A 26,994-nucleotide genomic window follows, 5' to 3' on the forward strand; every position below is an offset into this window, starting at 1 on the left:
CCTGTGTCATCTGCTACAGTACTGAGGGGGAACAAGACCTGTCAGGTGATTCATCAGGACCAGCTATGCCCTGAAGGGGAAGGCAAAAAAGGGTTGAGAGGAAAAGGCAAGTCATAGTTGCTGAAGACTGCTCGATGAATCAACTGGAGGATATGCTTTTTCTTCTCTACCACTCACAAAGAAGGAAGAAATGGCCAAAGATGTGAAGATTGAGGGCAGTCTTCCTGCAGTGACCATGAGACTGTGGATGCCAAGATTCTGAGAATAGTGAGCAACCCCACAAACAGCAGAATTACAACCTTGGACTTTGAAGAACAGATTTTTGCCAGTTGAAGTGGTTGATAATGTGGGAAGGGAATCGGCTGGACCGCTGGGCTCAAAATACTGTTCTAGCTGGTGGCTAATGGCATCCCTCAGGGCTCAGTGCAGGGACCAGTATAGTTTTAATGTCTTCATTAATGACCTGGAGGATGGAATGGAGTGCACACTGAGCAAGTTTGTGGCTGACACCAAACTTCAGGGAGCAATCAGTATTCTCGGTAGCTTCCACTCAAAGGGACCTGGACAGGCTGGAGAAATGGGCTGACAGAAAGCTCATGAAGTTCAAGAAGAGCACATGCAAGGACTTACATGTCGGTTGGAATAACTCCATGCACCAGTATAGGCTTGGAGTCTAGTAAGCAACTCTGCAGAAAGGGACCTGACCTGATAGACAACAGGTTGAACACAAGCCAGAATTATGTCCTTGTGACAAAGAAGGTCAACTGTGTCCTGGGCTACATTAGCAAGTGTGTAGCCAGCAGGTCCAGATAAGTGTTTCTTCCCTGCTCTTCAGCACTGGTGGAAGTGTGTGCTGTCTCCAGAGCGCTCTGGGCTCCCCAGTATGGGAAGGATGTAGAGGTTCTGGATCAAGTGCAGTAGAGGTCACCAACCTGGTCAGAGGATGGAGCACTGGCTGTACAAGGAAAGTCTGAGAGTGCTGAGTCTATGCAGTCTGGGAAAGATACGGCACAGGAGACACCTTATTACTTTCTAGAAGTACCCGATCAGAGGAGAGAGAGAAGATGGAGCCAGACACTTCTCAGAGGTGTACAGCAATAGGACAAGAGGCAACAGACACAAGCTGGAACATGAGAAATTCTGATTAGACAGTAAGAACCCATTTCTTAACATGAGGGTGTTCCAATATTGTAGCAGTGTCCCAGTTCTCCCTTCTGAAAGGTATTCAAGACTTGACTGGAGCTTTGAGCAACCTGATCTGATTAGCTCTGCTTTGAGTAGGGGGTTGGATTAGATGACCTCCAAAGGTCCTTTCCAGCCTAAAGTACTCTAAGCCTAACATTTGGGACCAGCTAAGTATTGGCATCAAACATCTGAGATTAAGGTGCTATTTCTTAAATCTCTCAGGTGGCTTATCCCTCAGTCAAAAAGAGTATGAGAGCAGGAAGAAGATGTTGGCTTGACCCTCAAAGCCCATAAACATTTAAAACCTTTGACTTTTAAGCCTGGGAGCCCTGGAGAAAGGCATTTAACCAGAGGAAAAAGAGGAAAGGGGAAACCTGTGAAGGTTGAAGTACGTACATCTGAACAGCTCTATTATATAGGAATGACACAAGTACTCAACAGTAGAGGTGATACGATTCTTGTGGGTTGACAGCAAAAAGAAAGTAAATATTTTCTTGCTAATCCTGGACCAAGCATGGCCTCTAAGTTTTTAAAGGCTTACTTTCAGAGTCCATTTTGGAATATCCTTCCAATCAAGACAGAAAAAGTGCTCTCCTGATGCAAAAGCTATTTTGCTGCCACATGTTCATCCTTCTCTCAAACACCAAGGGGAGTGCTAGAGCTTTCCAGAGGAAGACCGAAATATTTTCCACTAAATTTGTTTACTGAAATGATTACATCATTTTCTCTGAAGCTTGAATAAAGTAAAGAGAATTGTCCTGAGGGTGATACCTCACATACGCAGTTTCAGTCTGAGTAGCTGATGTCTAGCATAGTTATAAGTAGCCAAAAAGTTCTTATATCAAGCGGTACCCAGCAACCTACATAACAGCATACTGCTACTGGCCTTACCTATAATAATCCACTGAGCTTATCAGTGACAGCTGTGTAAAATGACACCAATAATTACCAGCATTTGTCAGCTTTTACTTCAGTAATTTAACAGTTTCCACACAAAACATAGAATACATGTTTCTCATGGAAGATGAAGATTAAATCAAGCAAATTGTTCAATGTACTCTATAGAGGCAAGCTGCAATCTTTACACACCCACAGGATGTCTGATTAATTTTAACTTTTATTAAAGGAAAAGTGAAATTTGAGAAATAAACAGAATTAGAGACACAGCAAGCCAGAGGATTAAAAATTAAAATGCTATTATTCCTTGCCTTTCAGTGAACCTATCCACAGGACTTGTTAGTAAAGTACTGTTCAAACACTTTGGGCAGATACTGTGCAGAAAGCACGAAAAATTGCAAAGGCAGGCACAGGAAAAACTCTCATCCAGTGGTTTGTCTTGTCTCTGGAACACTTCAAGAGAAGAACTGTGAAACATAAATACAAGAAGTAAATCTTTTCCCCTAATCTCACTTCTAAACCGCATAGTGAATTTAAATCCTGAAGCAGTTAGGAAGTGCAGTCTTTTCTAGGAGATTGTTTCACAGAAAACAGATTAAGCAATTGGTCAAAGAGAAGCTACAAGAACCCAAAATTGAAAATAAAGGTCTGTCAACAGCTGCCTGAGCCAAGATGCTGTTTTACTTTAAATATTTTCCTTTTCTCCTTGCTTAATACCAGTTGTGTTTTGTTCCCTTCCTAGGTGTATTTGCTCTTTTCTACATCAGTAACAAGTTCCGAACATATCCCTTCACCTTCAAAGACCGACTCATTATTTCCTACAGTGGCCTTCGAGGAGCCAGCAGCTTCTCTCTTGCATTCTTACTTCCAGTGAATCTCTTCCCAAGAAAAAAATTGTTCATTACTGCTACTCTCGTAGTTATATATTTCACTGTGTTCATCCAAGTAAGTGTATTTCTTAATGGATTGCTTTCATGTAATAGAGGTGACTGAAAGCTTCATAGTGAAGATTGCATTGAATTTACTCTTAAACTAGGACAAGCTATCCTATTCTATGGCCAGATTTAGCACTGCACTGTATAATTACGCTTTCAGGGCTTTTTAGGTATTATTAAATAACTTTTTCAGAAAGTCTGTATTGAAAATCAATGTCTTCTAAAATATTCAGGGAAAAGGGCACTTGGTGTCCAAAATCTCTTACGTTCACTCCACATGTGCTTCCTAATGCTTCCAAATTAAAAAGCATTTAACTTTACACTTCAGCACAGAATCAATCTACTAGTGGTGTATCTCAAACTGAACAGAAAACAGTATGTTCTATAAAGGATTTTGAATTTTTAACTTTTACTTTCATGCATCTTTGAGACCAAATGAGGACATTTTGAAATCCTTTGTAAAAGAATATTAAAGAAAAATAAAGTGAATAATTCAGATTTGTAAGAATAGGTGTCTACTTCAGATGTTTGGGTTATTCCACTTGGTTTACACTGCTGTACCTGGAAGAACTGGATCTTCTGGAGGTCTTGCATTCCATGCTCTGTATTTTCCTATACCATTATCTCATATACTCTCAGGTGCCAATGGGGCACTATGCACTCGTAGTTAGGCACGCAGATTTCAACAGGCTGTTTCAGAAAAAACATTTTGTTACTATTTTCCTTTTTTAAATGCTGTTCTGTAGCAGTGCAGAAAAGAATTGGGAACAGCTGAAAATGGTTTCTAAGTGGAAAAAAACCCAACAAAATATTTAATTCTGAAAATGTTGAAGTAAGTGGTTTCATGATTCTAAGAACCTCACAAAGATAATGTTTTCTTTCAAGCAAGTGTTGTTTTGAAGAAGGTTGTCAAGTTACTTTACATAGTTAAAACATGTTGATAAATGCAATCTCACTTAAAAAAACCCTAGTGCATAATTTTTGTTAAGTTTTTTAGTTTTAATCCTGTTCTGTAGCTTTCCATACAAGTAAAATATTGGGTTTGTGCCTAAGACAGAGCTTTCCTAATTGATTAAAATTGAATCCTTTTACTATCTTTCTGGTTTTTTGTTGTTTTTTTTTTTCTAAAAGATAATTAACATTTCAACTCATTCCAAATGCAGGGAATCACAATTGGACCATTGGTCAGATATCTAGATGTTAAAAAGACCAACAAAAAGGAGTCTATCAATGAAGAAATTCATATGCGAGTAAGTTTTTTGTATCAGTAGCTGGTATCCTCAACAGAAGAAGAGAAAGGGTATTCCAAAAGAGCTGGACAGAGGGAGGCATTTGGTAGCACTGGCATTCAGCGGATTTGGACACTGAATGCTTTTAGCTACATTTGTAGGAAGCCCTAAGCATAATTTTCTAAAATATGGTATCATCTCATTTATATTCATAGTGACTATCATCTTATAATATCGTACCACAAATGTCATGGTGTAGCAGGGCCCTTACTTCTTGACACTTGTGACATTGGAGGACAGAAACATAAAGGTAGCATTTACAAAATGCAGTCCTCATCCTTCCCAGCTAGATTTGTCAGATACCTTTGTTGCCATCTTTTGACTGGTTCTAGACACACTGACACCTTAAAAGTCTTTAATCAAGTTTTATTGAACTGAAATGAGTTGAATCATTGGCCTGCAAATTTAGTTTCAAGTTATCCTGAGTAACGATCTTTTCCCCTCTCAAACATTTGCTTTAGCTCTTGAATTACCATTATACAAAATAACAGAAAGCTGCTCAAACTGACTCAACAACACTATACAAAATATATGTACATGCTTTCACTTTCACAATAGGGAATATATTTGAAATTAACGGAAACACTGTGCCTTAAAATTAAGGACATGCAGAGACATTAGCAAAATTAGAGCATCTCAACTGATTTGAATTTGAAGTGCATTTAATTCTTACTATTTCAACCTTTACACTTAACCTTGAAAGGAATTTACGTTTACAACCATCACTTATAAAAATATGTATGTAGGAATTGGCTATTTTTCTGTCTCTTTCTATAATGCTAGAAACACACAAAAGATGACTGAAAATCCTGGTATTTAGCAGTGATGAGTTTACCAGTCTTGTGACAATTTGCAAAATTGTCAGTCAAGGCAAAGGTTAAAGTGTGGGGTATCTGGCCCTGTGCCCATCTCAGGGAATTCGCACATCCAGAAGGGAAACTTGGTTGACAGAACCAAGAAATTAGTTTTTGGTCTCAGTAGACAAAGAGGACCAAGGTGATTTGGATGCTCAGAATCATCTTCCATTGGACATAGTCCTTTACTTGGGCCTATATGTTGCTGGGTGATGGTGAGATTATAGCAGACTGACAGACTTGTTGCCTCCATCAAAATATTGGCACTGCAGCCAAGCATAGGAGCTGCCACAGTGGGATCTTTGCCTTGATTTTTAGAGAAATGTAGATGTTTTCAGAATTAACTCATACCCCTCCAATTAAAAAAATCTCAAAATCCTGTCAACAGTTGTGTGTTGGTGGTGACATTATTTTCTCATAGTGGCCACTTAAATTTTTTCCATGTTTGTTTCTCTAGTTGATGGACCACTTGAAGGCTGGTATTGAAGACATATGTGGACATTGGAGTCATTATCAGCTGAGAGATAAGTAAGCATCTCTTATTGCAGCCTACTATAATAAAATAAGCTATATCTAGCGTGTAAAATACAATAGGTAAATAGAACAGAAAATCAATCTTTTGCCCCATAAAGCTAAAATAGCATGAAAATATTGGGGACATGTGCAATATCTCTTTTAAAAAAGTGAACTCCTGAGTAACTGTTATCTCTTGGGAGTGCAGTGCTTGTATATTGCCTGTGAAATTGCTTCTGCACAAACAAGCAGAAAAATAAGCCTTCTGAAAGAAAAACGTAGCACAGGAACTCATGCTGCAGAAATCAGCCTAGGCGCATAGCTTTGGCATAAATCTTAGATCTGTGGCAGTGCTCTTTTAGGTCTGGGTTTAGAACAGAAGCTACGTAACGTGTCAGTGCTTCACTGACTTTTGCTGTAAGCCTCCACAGCAAATATGATCCCTTGTTGGTGAGTAGAGATTCAATAATCATTAGTCACCTGTCCTTACAAGTCTTTGCATTCAGTAATATTTAAAATAAGAGTTATCCTAGCTATGCCTAGACTTCTGTGCTGGAGTCCTCTGTCTCACCTGTCTGCACTGGACCCCAGCAATCCAGCCAGGGCAGTCTGTCGGGACACGTGGCAACTCCTTTCACGACTGGATGTCTCCCTATGGAAATCAGAAATTAAGGGCAGGAAGATGACGGCTGGTTTGCATCCAGTTCTTGTTCCATTGAGGAGTAATGATGTAATGTACTAGGGCACATACCTGGACCCAGAAGCTAAAATGTCCTCTTGGCTGTCACAGCCCAGAGATAGCTTTAGGACACCCTCTGGGACCACACCACCGGCTATGCGGGCAATGAGCTAAACAGATCCCTGTTGGAGCAGTAAATCCATTGAAATAGCTGCATTTACACATATCTGAGAAAACATTATCCCCTTATCTCACATCTACCCAACAGCTATAAAAAGAGAATTTTGTCCAAACTAGCCATAAATATAGTGTTTCAGTTCAGGGACAGATTAAAAAAAAGCACACTGTATGTGAAGACTTTTAATGCAAGAAGATTGGATTAATAGGTGTTGCTTAGACTTTTCTACGCAACTTTAAAGATGTTTAGCGTATGTACATCAGAATTAATTACCTAAGTGATGAGACTCCAGGAGGCTTTCTGTTACACAGGAAAGCATAAAGAGCTCTAATCCCAGTGAAAACATTTGTGTACCTATCTCTGCTATTAATGTATGAAAACCAGCCTTTGTTACAAGAAAACGTACAAACTCCGCAGTGCTTTTTCTAGCATTGTGGAGCACATTACCTTGCTGTGGTAAACTGGTCCTTTGAAAGAAACATATAAGAAGATCTGCTGTTGTTCTGCTAAACGCCTGCCTGAAAGCACATACCTGTTCCAAAGTGCACACACACATTCACATTCAAATTATGCCACACATTAGCGATATTTCACAATCTGCAGCATGTAAGCGCATAGTATTTTGTGGTCCATTCAATTTCTCTGTTATTCAGAATACAAAGAAATGTATTTTCTCTGCTCTAATTGTCAGGATTCAAAATTATCAGCAACATAATGGGCCCAAACTACTGTAACTGCTGGGCCATTTAGAGCCTCATTGGTGGCTGGCTGAATAGGCCAGGATTACTGTAACAGCAGCTGCTGCTGTTATGCCCTACTAGAATACAACATTTGTACAAAAGCGTGGAGACTGGCCATATTCTTTTCTGACAAATGTGGCGGTGTTATATGCAAACACACACCCAGCCCTCCTTTTTGCTTTGATTGCAGCTTGTTTCTTTCTTTTGTCTGGTGGGCTTTGCAATCTCTGTGGACCAGCAGACCATGCCAAATGTCTCCCTAAAGGTCTCCGCTCACTAGGCCTTCAGGAGTCCACAGGTGCCTCCAATTTGGATTCAGTTTCCACCACTGAATTATGTATGTGTGCATTTGAATGAAGATCAGCTTGTACCACAGAAATAAAAACACATTTCCTTTTTTTTTTTTTTTTTTTTTTTTACACTTTGATTTTAATATCTCTTTTGCAGATTTAAGAAGTTTGACAATAAGTATTTGAAGAAAATCTTAATTCGGGAACACCAGCCCAAATCCAGCATTGTATCACTATACAAAAAGATGGAGATAAAACTGGCCATCGAGATGGCTGAGAGTGGCATGAAAATTTCAAAATCATCCACAGCTGCTTCACAGTGAGTACTGACTTCCTTTGCAAAGTAGGGACAGGAAGGAAGGAGACAAAAAGGAGGAAATATCCAAGGGATTTTATGACTTCAATAGAAATGTAAGGAAAAAAAAACCAGTTATGAAAAGAGAAGATGCTAGTTTGGGCTGGCAATTTGGTGCTCATCATATTTGCACTTTAACTCTTTGCTCACAGAGTGAAAATTAAAACCAGAGACATTTTCTCTGTTTCTCTTCAGTGATGGGCAGTTCTGAAGAAGAATCATAAGTCAGGTGCAGAAGCCACTCTGGCTGCTTTAAATCACAGCAGTGGCTCAAAGTGGCCATATTTGTCACTTAGCTGGCCAGGGGGTTTTGCTCATCACTGCTAGGTGCTGAGAGACCTGCAGGAGAGCTTACAGCACAGGTCCCAACTCCACTATCCCAATCACAAATTTTTGCTGAGAGCACATTTCCTTGTAGCATTTGCAGTTTTTGCTACTTCAGTTTGCAGTCCTTCAAACTGTCTTGCCATATTTTGGTACTTCCATATCAAATTCATTCAATTAAACATTGAGAGCAGCCCTGCAGAGAAGCACTTGGGGGTACTGGTGGATGAAAACCTGGACATGAGCCGGCAATGTGCGCTTGCAGCCCAGAAAGCCAACCACACCCTGGGCTGCATCAAAAGAAGCATGACCAGCAGGTCGAGGGAGGTGATCCTGCCCCTCTGCTCTTGTGAGACCCCACCTGGAGTACTGCGTCCAGCTCTGGAGCCCCCAGTACAAGACAGACATGGAGCTGTTGGAGAGGGTCCAGAGGAGGGCCACGAAGGTGATCAGAGGGCTGGAGCACCTCTCCTATGAGGACAGGCTGAGAGAGTTGGGGTTGTTCCTGGAGAAGAGAAGGCTCCAGGGAGAACGTATAGCAGCCTTCCAGTACTTAAAGCAGGCTTATAAGAAAGATGGAGAAAGACTTTTCCAGGGCCTGTAGTGACAGGACAATGGGCAACAGTTTTCAACTGAAAAAGGATAGATTTAGATTGGACATAAGGAAGACATTTTTTACGATGAGGGTGGTGAGGCACTGGCACAGGTTGCCCAGAGAAGCTGTGGATGCCTCATCATCGGAAATGTTCAAGGTCAGGTTGGATGGGGCTGTGAGCAACCTGATCTAGTTGAAGATGTCCCTGCTCATTGCAGAGGGAGTGGACTAGATAACCTTTAAAGGTCCCTTCCAACCCAAACCATTCTGTGATTCTATGATTCTATGAAACAGTAATGCAACTTGGCATCAGACAGACCAGGGGATAAAACTAGTGGGATCTCCAGAGCCATCACTGAGGGAACTACCCTCTAGGAGAAATGTCTGTACAAATCTTTACTCCTGCATACTTTAACTGCTGTGCATGTATTTATCCCCACCTTGCAACCCACTGTCCATTGTGTGGGTATTGCTAATGGCACTTGCCCCAGTAAACTCTTCCCTGGGCTCCCACTAGCCACTGTGGCTGCTACTGCCTGCTCTCTGCTGCTGTGTCCTTCAGCCCCTCTCCATTTTGCAGCAACCTGTGGCAGAGCCCAGCATATTTTCTTTTTTGAATCATCGTTTCAACCCATACCAGAAAGTCCAAATACCAACTGGATGTTAAATTAAACTCTCTCTTGAAACTTTATCTTAATCATTTCAAGATTCATCTGTTTTCTTGAAACTGATGTCAGCATGCAGTGTAAGACCTAGCCCTTTTCTTTCTAAATCGTTCTTTGCTGAACAGATATTAAAAAAAGATTACGTGTCTGTCAGGCTCCTTTCTGTCTGCTTTATTCCCTTAACTGTTCTGAGCCAAGAGAAAATGTGCAAGCTTGGTAGACAGTCTATGACAATCAAACTACATTCCTCTTCTTTTCTTGAGAGAAAGAGAAAATAATACAAATTGCTCCAGTGTAGTTCAGAAATTCTCTCCTGTGCTGAGAATTTAGACTGGGAAAATATTCTATAATAAACAGATGATATGATGGACTAATTTTTGCCAGCTCTACTCCGGCTGTAGTTGAATTTTACTGTGCATCAACCTTTGATGCACAGGTTCTCCTACTGAGACAGCCTTTTTAAAAATGAAGTGTCAACTTCAAAAAGCAAAATGCAGCCTGTGTCTCAGAAACATTCTGGTTCTTGGAGGCTGTGAGAGTGTTCTAGGAAAATATATGTTATCCCAGTTCTAGTCATTAATAGGTGTCTGCTGTTGAGCACTGGAGGAGACAGGAGAGTGAGCTAGTTGTTGTTTCTTTGGTCTAAGCCAATGCAGCAGTTCTTATATTTCCATTCTCCTGAGCAATTAAGTGAACCTGCTTAAGACTAAAAGGTTTCTAAACGTATTTGTAAAGTGTTTGATTGTTATCATTGAGATAGCTTGTACTTAAAGTCTCTATCTTCAGTGAGGATACAAAAGTCTGGCCAGGAGCAAGTGGAGGTTTGAAATCAAATTCCAATGTATGGCATGTAAAGCAATATTTGCAGTGCCAGAGTAGTGAGAAAAATCTCTCACTAGCACTTCTGATCAGTTCTGCAGCTTTCAGGCACACAAGGGGAAATGCTCTATAACAATCAAAGCAGATCTCCATCGCTGTGAATTAGCATTATTCTCAGAAATTGCATTCATGCTGATGTGATTCCTGCAGGTGGAGTGGGTGTCCAATACGCAGGAAGTATTTCCAGTGAGGACTGGAGAAATTTGCCCATGGACTGTGCAACAAAGAATCCACATTTGAATGAAAATAAAACATTTTGTTATGATGTTTTGGAGAATATAAGCCTTAGAAATAAGGATAGAAATGGCAAAAGCAGAGCCAAGCAGATATTGTCAAAACTGTGTATGGCTGTTTTTTGGAGGAAATATGCCCATTAGAGAGAGATGGTTTGATGCTGATTTTACTTAATATTGGCTTCATATTACTGCAATCCTGAGTTTGCTAAGAGGAAATCATATAACGTATTAATACAGCACAGATCAGAATCAAGTGCTGGGTTGTCATTTGTGGTGGTGCAGTTGTGCAAGAGCTGTGCCTGATGAATGTTACTTCCTTCAGAGGACTAGTGAAGCCTGGTGGAGAGATCACAAAGTTCAAAATTTTAGATATAATATATAAAAAATATAGAAAAATTAATCTTACAAGGTTTGTGGAAGGCATTTTATTTTCTCCATGTATTAACTATCTCCATGCCTAATGAAGAAAGAGATACTGTCCTGGTACTCATTAAAGAGAGACAGTTGGTTTTCATGGCATATTATCATTTCAGTATTTTCTTCACAAATATATCTCCTGTGCTGTGCTTTGTTTTAACATGCTGGAAGTTTCAATAAGAAAAAAGAAACAGTTTCAATAAGGATTGCTTTATGGGTTTGGTAACATACCAAACTTGTTTGGTTTTTTTTTTTTTTTTGAAACTTCTTTTTTAATGTATTGTATATTGCAAAATGCAAAAACAATCTTTTCCTTATTACCATACCTGTGCATTGTTATCGGTTGGGTAGGTTAATATCTAATCCCATGAAAAGAATACACTTTTTTTTTTATTCGTGCTCCAGAACAATACAGACTATCTTCACCATGTTTGTTCTCTTGCTATCCTAGCTCAGCTGAAACTCAGGGAATTTTATTTATTCTACTTAAGTCACTTTTAGAGCAAAATTATAAGCCTTTAAATTACTTAGGACTGGCCAATTCTGTGCTGGCATGTGGAAGGAGTCAGGTATGCAAACGGAAAAGTAAACAGATGATCTGGTGTCTTCCCAGTGGAGTTCTGCTTTCCTCTATTGAGCTGCTTTCCCCTATTTATTCCCAACTGTTAAGGTATAAAGACCTTGTGGAGACATTCAGTGAAGTGCTGACCAGAAAGACAGTTATTCTCTATGATGTCAAAGCCGCTTTCGTCAACTGTGTCAGCTCGATTAGCATTACATAAATGAGTCAAGCCTGCATTTTGTAGACCAGTACTTGTTGACAGGCTAGATTGCCATTAGTCCCCAGGGGCTTGGCTTGTCTTTGTTTTCCCAGGTGTACCTAGGGTCTCTCTGTTGTCTGAAGGGACAGCAGCAAGGGGCCGCTGACAGCAAAAAGACTGGTTTCCTTGCTGTGGAAAGTAGCATACATGGGCTGTCCCACTGCCTGGGACACGCCAGACCCAGTATGGAATAAAGGTGCATTACACCTAAGCCTGGAAACTTGGTGGCATCTCTGGATCCTCTCAGTGTTATCCCTGAGAGCTGAAAGCAAGTGAAACACCAACCAGCCAACCAACCAATCAACCAACCCACCCACCCAGCTGGCCTGGAATTGGGTGGTGGTGATGGTCTTTTTTCCCTGCTGCTAAATACCTAGTTTTGTTCTTGTTGCCGTTGTTGAGAATTGATGAGTGTCAATTAAACATTTGTTGGGAAGGATTTGTCAGGGCCAGGATAAGAGCTCTCCTCAAATCCAGAACGGAAGTCCTGTTCCGTCAGTCTGGCTTGCCAACAGCTGAGTGGTAGACTCAGGGCTCTCTCAGTGAGATCCTTAACCTACTGGTTACCCCAGACCTCTCTCTAACACTACCCTATTGTCGACTTCCCTCTTTACTTCATGAAAAAATTGGCAGATCTCAGTCTTGGTCTGATGCAGAATGAAAACACATTCCAAAACCTTGAACTATATCAGGAATTAATTAATATATTCCAGGGACTTTGGACACGGTCAAGCCACCAGTGCTCACTGTCTAATTGACAGTAAGAGGCAGTAAAATGTAGAATCCAGGCAGCTCAAATGGTCCTACAAGTTTTCAACATGTCTATGTTAGATTATAGCACAAAACAGTTGTAATCTTGTTAAACTAGCTGTAAATGCAAATTCCAACCTTTTTCTTATGTTTACATATGATCCCAGTTTAGCTTGAACCCACCTTCCTTTTTGCCATTAAAAGTTTTTAGTTTATTTTAGAGGGAGTACACAATAAATGCACACAAAGCTTTGGCAATACTGTACATTGATCATAATCCATTCTTTAATTGCACAATTTACAGGCAACACTTTAAGGACATCATTTAGCTGAATACAAAGATTTGCAAGTACATGGGGTTTTTGGGGGGGGTTTGGGGGTTTTTTTTGTTGTTTTTTTTAAAGAGGCAGGAATGCAAAATGGAGAAAGGAAAAAACCAGCAACAAGATGAACTCAGACTGATTCAGCCTGGATGATCACTATCTATTTCCCTTTCTTTTCCTGGGAATTCAGCCAAATGACAGACCTCTGACAGACTGATGGATTTAGCAAAACCAGTTAACATTTCACAGCAGACCTCCTCCATTGTGCTGCTAGTGAAAAACGAGGCAGCTAGAAGTGACTGTGAGCTTCTTGTCACAGTTTGTTAAAAATATAAAGATGACTATCTTTGAGGTAGTTCTTTTATTTCAAATGGAGAACGAGGCTCAGTAGCAAGGAAACCCTATACGTTGTCACCACCACAGGGCAGGTCTCTCGGACTCCTTCATTGACATGTGCTTTAGTTCCTAAGGATTTGCTGCACTTTCTCAAAGGAGTTAAAACCAGTAAGACCGCAAGGCCCAGACTTCTAGACCATGCTGAAGAATGTGTTCAGACAGAGGAGGAAACTTGCAGTGACTTCCTGAACGTACAGCTGGTTGTTACCCAATCTAATCCTTAAATACGAACTTCCTTATGAAGCTTTGAGAAAGAAAAGCAGAGTTTCTGCTGCCAGCTGTAAAATGGCTTAGGGCCCACTCCGACTACCCAGTATATTGATAAAACCTGTGAAAGAGAAAATCTGACATTTTTTATTCATCTTGGTGTCACTGGTCACTGAAACACTCTTCATAGCCTTCTGTTCTAGCACTAAAAATAGATTATGCATGAGTTCATGGGAATAGTATTTAATCAACTCATTACAACCGTATTTAAACTTCTCTTTTATTTACAGGAGCGGTAGAAATCGGCATGTGCATAGGCTCTCCCCCGCAGAGGTGGAGTCCATGAGAGATGTCCTGGCACATAATCTATATCAAGTGCGACACAGGGTGCGTAAGCGACCTGCTATCGCGCGCTATTTGCAGACTGAAAGCTCTTGTTTGCCCTCCCCATATCATAGCCACGGTGGCTGATAGCACCAGGACTGGGGTCACGCTGGTGGGAGACGTGGGCCCGGAGCCCGCAGCCGCTCCGACCCAAGCCCTGGCTCGGGGCTCGTTCCTGGGTGGAAAAAAGGAAAGCTGTTTTTTTATCCATCAGCTTTTCACCCTGTCGGCAGCGCGAAAAGCCAGGAAGATCTGCGAGTGAGCTGTAGAGGTCAGGCTTCCCTCGCTGCACAGCTACCTGTGACTCAGAAACCTCCTTCCCGAGGTTGCCAAATATCCCCGGGGCAGTCTGAGGTGCCAGCTCCTCTCCCCGGGGGCCCCCACAGCCTGGGCAGCGGAGGCTGGCTGGCTGCCTGGGCGGCCGGCGTGCCGCTGCGGCGGCGTGGGGCGGCGGAGCGGGCTGGACGGAGCCCGGGCAGGCGGCCGCCCGGTACCCGGGCACGGATGCAGGGCTTCGTGGGAGGCAGCAGGCTGGCAGGACACCAGCAGCAGTGAAACTGCCCCGTGGAGGTGGGTGGACCAGCGGCGGAAAACATTGCGTAGCCCAAAGTCAGCTGAGAGTCAGGCTGGTAAATCTTCCATCTGTGTGGGAGCAACAGTTTACCTTCACTGCAAGAGGAGAAAGGAAAAAAAAAAAAAAAAAAAAATCCACCTCCTCTGGAGCTTCAGTTTACACATTCGTCCCCACCACCTCCAAACTGGGTGTGATAGTATCTCAGCAGGGATTTGTTTTGCAAAAATATGTACTGATTCTGATGCAGCCCGGTGTATAGTATCTACTTAATCCAATCTTGGGCCCTGAAGATAGAACTGAGCGCTCTCCTACAGCAATGAGTGGCAGAGGATATATTACAGTAACCTTGAAATTATGCAGATAAACGGGGCTAACTCGTGTAACACACATTTACTAGAAAATGCTAGGCCCTGCTCATTTAAATGTGTCATTATTAATATGATCTTCATTCCTAATATTGTTTGATTTGCCATGGCCAATTATCCTTATGATATTAATTTCTTATCTTACTAGCAACAATCTGCATATATGGCTGCCTCTTAGATTACTGAAATGAACCCTCTTTCTTCAAAATCAATTACAGTAATGACTATTTGCACCAGGCACTTCCTATGTGGTATTGAGAACTGTGTGCTTTTGGAAATGAAAGATTGGAAGTAAAATAATGCCACTTCTAATACTTCACTTTCAACTTTGAAGGCCTGGTACTACTCTGGCTCACCAGATTAATTTTACAAGGACCTTTGCAAGTGAGACTTGAGATCAGATTCTGCTTTTTAAGAGGGTTTATAAACTTAAGTGAATTTTTCTCTTTAAGCCAGAAAATAATCTCTTTTATTTCACAAGATGTATGCAATAAATTGAAAAATGTGTCCTAAAAGATGTTCAGTTTTAAGGTAATGTTAAGGTGTGGTTTGTCCGAGGACAAAGGAAACTCAGCTGTGCATCTTATTCTGGAGATGTGCTTTCCTTAACATAGCCTTTTGCTCCAGGGCACATTTGCAACTTGCTCCTGGCTCAGCAATATTAGTACCAAAGCTCAGTGGTGGGTTAACCAGCTATCTCTCTCTTGGGACCTGCCTCAGATCTGTAGCTCCCAATTGTGTGATCAGAAGAGGGCTGACAAAGGGAGGGCAAGCCCAGAGATGTTAACAGCCTTGTGTAGGTGGGTATATTTTTATGGTACACTTTGAGCAGTCTTGAGCCTATCAAAAATGGCGTCAAAACGTACCCCTTGAGGTCTGAGACTTACAGCTGTGTTCGTGCTTCCTCCCATCTTGCTCTGCAGGAGTGAGGTTACCACGAGGCTGCATTTTTTCCACGTGATACCAAAAAGAGCGGTGGTGAGTCGGTGGCTGAGTGGGGGCAGGTGTCCCCTTGGCCCTGTGATCAACCAGACTGCGCAACATTATTAACACTGCAAGTGCAAAGAGAATCAGTCAACTGGGTGTATTTTCTGTTTCAGGCACCAACATACAGCAGACACAACTTGCCTACCAACACAAATGAGAAACAAGCCCAAGAAATCCTCATCCGTCGGCAGCACAGCCTGAGGCAGAGTTGCAGGAAGGTCAACAGCCTACCTTGGGGTAGACCGGTACCTGTTCTGTAAACTACTATTCATGTAAAAAATGCCTCTGCTTCTCTGTAAATAAGGAAAGATACACCTATTTTTATATGCTTTTTGCAATAATTAAAATGGATACTCTCCTCAATGTCCTCATGCAGCACCTAAGAAGAAAGAGCTTCACTTAGCATGTGGACAGCAACATTTTTATGTCCTACCTCTATACATAGATCAGAAATCAGCTACTATGGCTGTAAGTAGTAAAATAATGTAACTTGCATTGTTTTGGCATGTGGAAAACATAGTATAATCATAACTGTGTGAGTTTGTAGATTCACAAAAGGCCTGATGCAAAGCCCTTGACATGTTGCACTGACAGTTTGGACTTTCGATCAGTAAGAGTAAGATTTGTCTGACTAAATGTAGGCATTGGATATCTTAGACATTTACAGCTTAGATCATCACAGTTAAGGAAGAGAAATAAGTTCTTGCTGGATATATTAATTTTATATGAAGTAGTCACCTGAAATTGGAAAGGTGAATCTTAGAATTTCTTGGAATTTCTTTCCACCAACTGTAGAAAAGACCTAGGGCTATTATATTAGACACAATTAGACCAAGCATTGATCTTACTAACACCTCTCTAAATTTGGCTGTAAAGGTGCAGAGGCACAGCAGAAAAAAACATATAACGATAACTTTTTACCATCCCACCAAATACATGCAAATTGCAGAGGCAGCCACGGGCACTGAACACATTTCTGTCTCCCTACACAGGCTAGCACCATGGCTGTACGCTACCTCTCTTTGCCTCAGGGCCCCAGCCAGCCCCCTAGACGAAAAGCCAGGCGTGTTACTTTTACAGGTAATGGAAGTGATTTACTCTGTGTCTTACTCCAGCAGTGAAAGAAACTTGGCTGGTTGCTCAGTGGATTTAACAGTACTAAATGAATACTTTCATGGAAGTCCCTGGCCTCTTTAAATGAACTACACCCTTCTCTCCTATCTTTTTTATCTATGTTGTTTACATGGTCATTACTGCTGCAGTTTCTATCTCGTTCCAGCACCACCTAGTTTTCTCTTTTTCCCTCTTGCAGAAATATTCTTGTGATTCCTGCAGTTTGTCCTGGCCATGAGGGCATCCGTGTAAGCCCAAGAAATCTGTTCCCTGCAGCCCCACAGACAAAATTGCATGCAAAATTGTTAGGAGGTGCTGAACCCAGAGCCCAGTCGAGGTGAGGGTCCGCAGCTCCGTGGCCCCAGGTCCCTCTGGTATCAAGGCTGAGCAGGTATTCCCAACAGGCACCCCCCACCATAACTCAGTGTACACGTACACACGGTCAGACACACAGAGCAGCACAGGCAGGGCACAGCACTCACACCAACACAAACAGCACCGACGGCCTCATCCTGGTCCCCTCTCTGGCTGATCAAGATGATAGCCTGTTAGTGGAAAATTATACATACGTACCTGCTATCCAAATCCCCCAGCAGCTGGCCTTAGAAACACCCTCTGGCCAGTAGCTGGCCCTGGACCCTCCATCTCCCCAGTTGGTGGCACTTGGGCATGTGAACCCCTGGGCACACCGCCCCACGGCAGCTGCTGGCACTCAGACCTACATGCACACGCACACACACACACACAGAGATGATCTTCCACTTCACTCCATGCACTGTAGATCCCTCCAGTAGCTGGCCTTGGACACCCAGTCTTCCCCATAGTGGGCTCCTGGATCTCCTGGTTTCCCCTTGCCTCACACACAGGGGGACACATGTGCAAACAGGTCTTTCTGGTACCTGCTCCAGATGATGTCCTTACCAGTAGCCAGCCACAGACCCCATGGTCTCTTCAGTCACTGGTCTGGACCTCCTGCCCCCTCCAGTAGTGAAATCACAGACCTTCTGCTCTCCCCAGTGTCTGTCCCAGATTCAAGGTTGCTCCAACAGCTGATTCCCAAGCCTCTTATCCTACTCAAAGGCTACTCTGGCTTGGTGATTGCTGGTGATTTCTCATTGACATATGCACCCACACAATATGCATGCACCCCAGTCCCTCCAGCTGCTGGCACTCAGACCTCCATACATAGAGGTACACAGTATAGGGAACTGCTCACCCAGGAAAACAGTCAGAAGTGTAGTGTAATGAGAAGACAGGACAGATTGCACTGACCAGGCACAGAGCATTGCCAGACACATGTACAGACCAGCTCCTGTTTACATGTGAGCAGCCCTTTTTATCCCTTCTTTTCTCTATTTTCCCGCACTTGTTCCTCCCCAAACTGTCCTGATCCCTTCCTTTCCCTGCCTTTGGTTCCTGCCCTAAACATCCCATCATAAGTCCTGTATGATCCCAAAATGCTCTCCCCAGACATCCCAATAATGAGCCGTGTACCCTGCCACACCTCAGTCTATGAGGTGCCCTGGGGAGACCCTCTCCATTGGCGCATTGTGGTGGGTCTCACCCTACCCATGGAGCTGATCACCCCCGTGATGGAACAGGGCAGGGGCTCAGGCTCATTCCTCTGACTGGGGTATTGGGGGCTCCCCCACCTGCCCATGTGCCTTGGGGCTCCTCTGTGTTTGTGGAGATGAGCCTCTAATCACAAATGTTCTATGAACATTTCTGGTATTACTGCATAAAGTTATCAGCCAGCCTCGGGTTATCGTATGTACACAGTAAAATGCAGACCCATCCTCACTTTTTTAAATCTTTGTCTTTGTATCAAAAACTTGGAAAACAAAGTTTGTTTCCTGCAGGTGCAAAATTATTTTCTTTCTTCCCTTTCTGTTGTACTCTGAAAGAGATGAAAGCAAGAGAGATCTGTGTAGGCAAACCATCCCCTTGAGGCTGGGGACACACATGTGATGGCAGCAGAATAGAAACCCATAGGTTCTATTCAGAGGGGAAAATCAAAGGTATTCAGGGGAATATTTTTTTTTTATATACAGCTGATTCTTTTCTGTTCTGTTTGTCAAGACATCACAGTGAGGAATATGTGTCTTTCTAAAAGACTCAAACTGTTCTACACAGCAGCCTCAGACCTAAAAGCATTTCAGACACTTCCAAGGGACCAAGTCCTGGTATAGCGGACAGGCACATTATTTCAGTGGGGGGAGGAGTAAATCCGGAGGCAGTGAATTCAGGTACACTTTTATTAATAGCTTGGCTTGAATTTGAGCCAGTTTCTGGCCCCATCTTAGGTCCACTATGTAGCTATTCACACCACTTTAAATGCCTGCGGCAGAAGGAAGCCACCCTGAACTCCTCTCATAGACTGTGTTAGGATGTGTTGAATTGCACTTGGGAACCAAGAAGATAAATACTCAGTATGTAGGAAATTAGAATGATAACCTCATATATGCACATATGCATTTACCCCTTCTGTCAATGCCTGGAAGCCCTCCTGGAATAAGCATCCTCCAGCAAGCTTGGTTTAGTTCTTATATATAGCATATGCAAAAAGTCTAGTAATTAAAAGGTCAGAAATGACTACAAATAGATTCTTACACCACCTATCATCTCTTTCTGCCACTCATACAAATGCATGATTTCTTTGACAGTATATATCATTCACACTTTGTAGCAGTGATGCCCCCAAAATGCTGAGTAGAAACCCTTTAAGTCTGAGAATACCTGTCCTGTTTTATTGCTTGTGGTGTGGTATGCCCACATGGCCTAACAGAAGCAGGTTCTGCTGTTCAAGTTTGCGCCCCTCTTCAGTGGAGGTAAGTGCTAGTGCAAGTGCTCCTACTTTGTGCCAACTCTGAAGTAAACATTAGCTTAAAATAATTTAATAGTTATTAAGTTGCAATAACTTGATAAATTTTGGCTGCGTGACTATGCCCATTACATATCTGCTTTAATTGCAGCAGGATGTAGTCTGATTTTATTATTCATGGACTTTTGTGTTTATCTCCCAAAACCTTCTAGCTTGTTACAAACTGTTTCTTAAATTAGCTAATTTGCTAGTGCATAGTCAGATTGCAAGTGGATTTCAGAAAAGTGAAAAAGTGTATTCTGTAAACTCAATAGACTGAGAGAGCCAGTTATTGGCCTATTGCAGGCAATTTTTTATTGTGTACTTGTAGCAAAGAAATCTGGTAGGAGCAGGTCTGACACACCCAATGTAATCAAAGCGCCCTAGAGTCAAACTCCTGGTTTCAGCTGAAACTGTTTTCTTCCCGGTTGTTAATCACAGGTGACTTGATTTTTGGTGGTACTAGAGTCTTCTCCTTGGTCAATTTCTGTCTTCTGCTGTGGGTTTCACAATGCTTTTCAACCATGGTACTACGTATACGTGTGAAATTTGTAGAAAATTGAAAGCTACATAAAGAATCATTCTTGCCCTTTGAAGGCTTTGAGTAGTGCTGGGAGGAGCCAAAAGACAGCTGAATGTGCTGCTTTGCTGGGGTTTCAGGGTAGAGGCAAGATCAATAAAATCTTTTAAACATCAGCTTTGGGATGAAAATAAAAATCTGGGGTTATTTTTAGTTCTTGACTGTTCTCTTATACTATAGCAATTATTTAAAATGCTTCAGTACCAGGATTTAAAACCATAATGCTGTATTGTATTGAATACCCTTTTACTTTCCTTGCCAATACCATGGTGTTTCTATTTTTTCTTCTTCAAAATATGAATTCTTTATCTGTTTTCCTTTAGATCACCACAGAAGTGTCTCTGATTCTGCCTTCCCGGTCACGTTCAGACCCCAGCCCCAACTACATCCATTTGAAGCAAAGCACCGCCAGGAAGAGCTGATTCCAATGACACGCTCGGATAGACAAGTGGGCCCATCCAATCTGTCAGGTCGAAGAGGAAATTCAATCAGCCAGCATCGTTTCAACAGGGCAGACAGTCTAGCTCTAATGCCAAAGTCTTGTTTCGCTGTGGGAGAAGTAGAGGGGTATGAGTCAGAAGAAGAGACAGAAACGATGGCACCAGCCAGGCCATTAGCCATATGAGGAGCAGAGAAGAGCAATGTTTGCATCTCTAGGGTCCTGTGTGCACTGCTCCAGAGAAAATAACAAAGCTCTTATATGAACCAAACCACAATTTGCCTTTTGGGACCAGCGCACTTGTTCTCATATCACTTTCAAGTGCTGTATCAACGTACTTAGTGGCTCGGAGAAGACTCAAATTCTTATATGTTTATATCAAGCTTTCTTTCCAACAGAACACTGCAGAAAAGAGGGGAACGTGATCTTTGTGAAGTTTGGGCATGGGTTTAAATGACGATAGTTGGGCACATGCAATGCTGTGGTTGGAAGCTGATATTGCCTTCCTCTGTTCTGTAGTATGGCCTACATCCAGAAGAAAGAAACACTGGACATGCTTGATACGAGCGCCCAGATTGATAACTTCAACTTGCCTAGAGCTTTTCACCTTAGAGTTGCTGAGATATTCCAGGAAAGAGTTTTTTGTTTTTTTTTTAAAAAAAAAGGCATTTTGGGGGCAGCTAAATGTCACTGAAGATGCCTAAATGGGTACTTAAGTCAAAACGATATTTTAGTGCACATTTTCAGCACTTGGGAATCTTTTGGCATTTCAGGTTTTGGCTCTACAAAAATGCCTAAAGTCAGTTGCTGTGATGGTCCATAACTGCTGCTACTTCAACCAACTTCAGCATGTAGGGAGGGACCTGTCACACACCTACAGTTGTTTGGATGAATAAAGGAGGCATCCTGGTACATACAAATCCAGAGAGGACTCTTCAGACAGGGGTGCTGTCAGGATGCCTTTTATTTGCAAATGTGGGATGGCAAGAATGTACACAATATTCTTGTGAGTCAGCAAGTGGGAGGCTTCATTGTAGAGCATCTAACCTCCATTCCCCACTTCCACCTTGCCAGAGGGTGCCCAAATCAGTGGAATGCTCTTCACACTGAAGCTGGACCAGCACTGCAGATAGGGAGCAAGAAACTAGGACAAAAGGTAAAGGGAGCCTAACTTTGTAGCCTGCTGGCTAGCATGAAAGAAGGATCCTGTGTTTTGCTCTCAGCTTTTTGCAGGGTGTCTCTGTTGTACAGAGAAGCATTTGCTAAAAGAAAAAAAACAACCAAAAAGCAGAAATAACCAGGGGGACAAGCACTGGAGCCTTTATACTGAGGTCCCTTCCAACTGACTCTGCCAATGCTCCAGTCTCAACAGTGGGTCTCTCCAGTGGTAGGAAAAGCAAGAAGCTATGGTCTTGAGTCATTTTGGATAAAGTCTGAAATTCCAGACACCTAGTTCCTCTGTTGGAGCTCTTTTCTGCAAAATGGAAGCAGCATTGCTGCTGTCATCTATGTGTTGCAACTGTAGGTGAGCTAATTTTATCCAAAGGGATGATTTGAAAGAATCAGAGAATCATTTTGGTTGGAAATGACCTTTAAGATCATCAAGTCCAACTGTTAACCTAACACTGCCAAGTCCAACCACTAAACCATGTCCCTAAGCGCTACAGCTACGCGTCTTTTAAATACCTCCAGGGATAGTGACTCAATCACTTCCCTGGGCAGCTTGTTCCAATAATTGACATCATCTTTTGGTGAAGAATTTTTTCCTAATATCCAATTTAAACCTCCCCTGGCACAACTTGAGGCCATTTCCTCTCATCCTATTGCGTGTTACTTGGGAGAAGAGACCCATGTCCAGCTGGCTACAACCTCCTTTCAGGTAGTTGTAGAGAGCAACAAGGTCTCCCCTCAGCCCCCTCTTCTCCAGGCTAAACAACCCCAGCTCCCCCAGCCACTCCTCATAATTCTTGTGCTCTAGATCCTTCCCCAGCTTTGTTGCCCTTCTTTGGAAACACTCCAGCACCTCAGTGTCCTTCTTGTAGTGAGGGGCCCAAAAATGAACACAGCACTCAAGGTGCGGCCTCACCAGTACAGGAGGATGATCACTTCCCTGGTCCTGCTGGCCACACTATTCCTGATACAAGCCAGGATGCTGTTGGCCTTCTTGGCCACCTGGGCACACTGCTGGCTCATATTCAACCGGCTGTCGACCAGCAACCTCAGGTCCTTTTCTGCCAGGCAGCTTTCCAGCCACTCTGGCCCAAGCCTGTAGCACTGCATGGGGTTGTTGTGACCCAAGTGCAGGACCTGACACTGAGCCTTGTTGAACCTCATACAGTTGGCCTTGGCCCATAGATCCAGTCTGTCCAGACCCCTCTGTAGAGCCTTCCTACCCTCAAGTAGATCAACACTCCCACACAACTTGGTGTCATCTGCAAACTGACCGAGGGTGCACTCAATCCCTTCCTCCAGATCATTGATAAAGACATTAAAGAGAACTGGCCCCAGTACTGAGCCCTGGGGAACACCACTTGTGACCGGCCACCAACTGGATCTAACTCCATTCACCACAGCTCTTTGGGCCCGGCCATCCAGCCAATTTTTTTACCCAGCAAAGCGTACGCCTGTCCAAGCCATGAGCAGGCAGTTTCTCCAGGACAATGCTGTGGGAAATGGTGTCAAAGGCTTTGCAAAAGTCTAGGTAGACAACATCAACAGCCTTTCCCTCATCCACTACTCAGGTCACCTTGTCATAGGAGGAGATCAGGTTAGTCAAGCAGGACCTGCCTTTCATAAACTCATAAACTGATTTGAGTCCAAAAGTCCATAAAACCACTCTTATAGTTGCACTAAACTCAGATCTACAGCTGAGAAATGCACCAGGTTCAGTAATGATTTCTTCAAGTTTCCCTCTCTCCTCCACTCAGAGCTTGCTTAGCTGCACAACTCAAGGTCTGTACATGCTACTGTAAGAGTCAGAGAGGCCATAATTGGAGGTAGTAGTGCCACCTTGATGTTTTTCTTTTCTGTATTACTGTTAAGTGCTTGTGTGTTCTGGTCCAGAAAAAAACTTTTAAGTGAAAGTTATGACTTCACATTTCTTACAATGGATTTCTGATTCAGGACAGGTAGCATCTAAACTAATACATTTGAAAAGCACCACCAGAGGAAAAAAATAAAAGCCCTTTTCCCCCTTTTCTCATGTTTGCGGCTTTTATGTTTAGCAGGTGATAATGAGTCACCTGTACTGAAATTATACAAAGCTTTATGAAACTTAAGTTCTGTTTGTATTTCCTCATTGTGCCAGAGAAATTATACAACTTCCTTTAATGAAAGCAGTGGCACGTTATTAAAAGAGGGTAGGATTTGGCTTTTGTACTGACATTGAATAAGCAATGGAATACTGTTCTGTACCTGAAAATCAACAAATAAACCTATTGTCACCAAAAGAGGGAGTGGTCCATGTAGTTCTTAAACAAAAGCATTGTGCTAGATCTCAATCCTATAGCAAGTTATATTGACATATCATAAATCTCAATGAAAACATTATTTTAAGAAAAAAGAGTTATCATACAAAATCAGGTCTTGAATTGCACTGAGCCACCCAGTTGCCACATGAAATTTAACTGAGGGACAATCAGTGCCTGTGTGACATAGTCCTTAGGCCACAGAGCTGACATAGGTGCATGGAGTGGGGTGATGGAGGTGTGGGACCTGCTGCTGCACTGCAGAGTCGGGAGCGGGTGGGATCTCCAAAACTGGCTGGTGGGTGATGTGAACTGCCCACAATCCTTGCAGATAGCGATGAAAGGAAGGTGGAAATTTGAAAGGAGGGTGAAGAAGGGATGCTGTCTCATCTTCAAAGGGAGGCCCACGAGAGAGATTAAACAGAGGAATTACTGTGAGCTGCAAATTCAGCATTTCCTTTTTAAGAAGATTTAATCAACACATTGTCTGGGGGAACTGAACAGATGATACAAACTATGTGAGATGGGGAAGGTTAATGGGATGTCTGGAGTGGCATGGAAAGGGACTAGACATACAATATGAAAAAGAGGAGTCCGTGCAATTTGGTGAGGGTACATTTGAAAGGCATGCTTAAAATTGACTTCCAAATTCTTTATTAAGTATTATAAAAGTCGTGGAGCATTTATATAATTACACATTGTAAGTAGGAAGTAAAGCGTTCAACTTCTAATGATTGTTTATATTAGAACTAGAGAAAAATAATTAAGTCTTTCTAAAATACAAGTAAAACTAGAGCATAGCTGGAGTCAAACCTCCCACTTTGGGTTCATTCCTCATCTTTCCTCTGATGAAATAAGTGAGCCACTTCTTCAGAGAGTGCAAAGCCGTAGAGCATCTAGAAGTTAAGAGAACTCTCCCAGCTTTTGCAGTCTGGCCTCCAAACTTGTCTATTTTTAGTTTTCTTTACTAGCAATTAGAAAATAAGACTGGAAGAAAATTTCCTTCTGTGCTATTAGTTGCTGTTAATGGTTTTGTTGGCCATTAGCCAAGTAGCAATGGTGCAGATGCCTGCATAAAATACGTTCTAATATATAAAGTTGCACTGTTTAGTTGTTTTCATAGGTATGTCATACTTGTGGACGAAAGAATTCTCCTTAAAGAAGCACATAGCTTATGTTTTAAATAGCAATAACTACAGCAATATTTCATTGCAAGCAACTTATTCTGTGTCTATAGGCTCTCAGGCCTGGTCCATAAAGAAAACTGAAGTGGTTTAGGGCATGAATGTAAATCCACTGTGTCTGTCAGTATTCTTAAACTCTTTAACCTGGGTCACATCCAGGAAATTCGTGCTGATAATTTACAAAGGTAAGTTAATTCAAGATCTCCTTTTTTTTTTTTAGACTGGTACAGAGATATTTACGCCGGAATTTAAATTGTACTCTGACATAAGGTGAACTGGTGCAGGCAACTCATGCTCAGAAGGTGAAGAATTATTATTCAAAATCCATAGAGGAAATAGGAAGTCAGGAAGTTAAGGCTATTTCCTTGGGGCACGAAGCTAGTGCAGGACAGGTGAGTTTCAGGAAGGAATAATAATGAATGGCCTGTATCTTTGACAGTAGCAAGAAAATAGGAGATACACTTGAAGAGAACTTGCTAACCAACAAGAAAAATAAGACAATAATAAGAACGGTGACACTGAGAAAATATTTTAATAGTAAAAGCAACAACGGTCAAACAGAAATATTGCAGAAAAAGGGAGGGAGTCATCAAGGTCAATAGCACATTGTGAGCAACCGGCAATGCTTTCATATTTATTACACGGTGTGATTAACTGTTAGAGCCTGTTGTTCTTGTTGCAGCCGTTAGTCTTCAACTAATATCCCAGACAAGTAGGAACACGTAGTAAAAGGAAAAACTCTTCCTCAGGGAGCTTACCATCAAGGATGCAGCAGCGAGGAGAGCGCCAGCAATCAAGACATGACAGCAGCTAGCGCAGGCAGCGCCCAAGCTGTGACCTCCAGAAATACCACTTGACAGAGCACGCGGAAAGAAGCATCGCCCTGGTCCCTCTTCCAGGGGGAACGGTGCCCACTGGGAATGTCTGCAACCATGTGGTGAGGGCTGCCACTGCCATCTGTACAGCACCCGGGCTCCGTGATAATGCCAGCGAGCAGGACCAGGAAGGATGCTATGAAGGATGCACTGAAAGCGGTGTGTATGTCACACCAGGGGAGGACATCAGCGAAGGAGCACAGAAGCAGTGGGGTAATTCACCTCATAGCATGGTTCCAAACTCAAGTGAGTGGAGCAGGCGCGTGTCCATCAAAGCCAGACAGGAGATGCTGTAATAGTTGGAAGAGAATGAACGCCCTGGCAGGAGCTCTAGATGGACTGATATTCTGCTATGCGTGTGAGCCAAGAAAGTAGGCCGACTTAAAAGACAATGTTAGTTCAGATGTGTTTAGAGCAATTAAGGAAGGTTATATGAGATTCAGAAAAGTAGGCCAGGGTTTCAGGCTGGAGAGACTGGTAGAGAAGTAACCATGACCATCTTCAGCATGAGCTTAATCCATTTTTACGAGCGAGGTAGTCAGAGAAAGAGGGCCAGTGATATCTGCAGGGCAAATCATCAAATTGCTATGGATGAAAAACTTGACTTTTACATAACAGAAGATGAAAATAATTGTGAA

General features: G+C 42.4%; 1 protein-coding gene across 1 annotated transcript in view; it reads left to right on the top strand.

Annotated features, from left to right (window-relative positions):
* The window catches only part of SLC9A4 (solute carrier family 9 member A4), a 36,081-nt gene extending 13,964 nt beyond the window's left edge, over window positions 1-22,117 (top strand). The window contains exons 5-12 of the mRNA XM_075742943.1: window positions 2,825-3,027; window positions 4,181-4,267; window positions 5,618-5,688; window positions 7,718-7,879; window positions 13,819-13,915; window positions 15,952-16,083; window positions 16,831-16,918; window positions 20,715-22,117. Of these exons, the coding sequence (XP_075599058.1) occupies window positions 2,825-3,027; window positions 4,181-4,267; window positions 5,618-5,688; window positions 7,718-7,879; window positions 13,819-13,915; window positions 15,952-16,083; window positions 16,831-16,918; window positions 20,715-21,016 (1,142 nt within the window). The 3' untranslated portion in view covers window positions 21,017-22,117. The remainder of the gene's footprint in view (window positions 1-2,824; window positions 3,028-4,180; window positions 4,268-5,617; window positions 5,689-7,717; window positions 7,880-13,818; window positions 13,916-15,951; window positions 16,084-16,830; window positions 16,919-20,714) is intronic.
* Window positions 22,118-26,994: the final 4,877 nt, after the last annotated feature.

Source organism: Balearica regulorum, chromosome 1, assembly GCF_011004875.1.
Source record: "Balearica regulorum gibbericeps isolate bBalReg1 chromosome 1, bBalReg1.pri, whole genome shotgun sequence".
NCBI classification, from domain to species: domain Eukaryota; kingdom Metazoa; phylum Chordata; class Aves; order Gruiformes; family Gruidae; genus Balearica; species Balearica regulorum.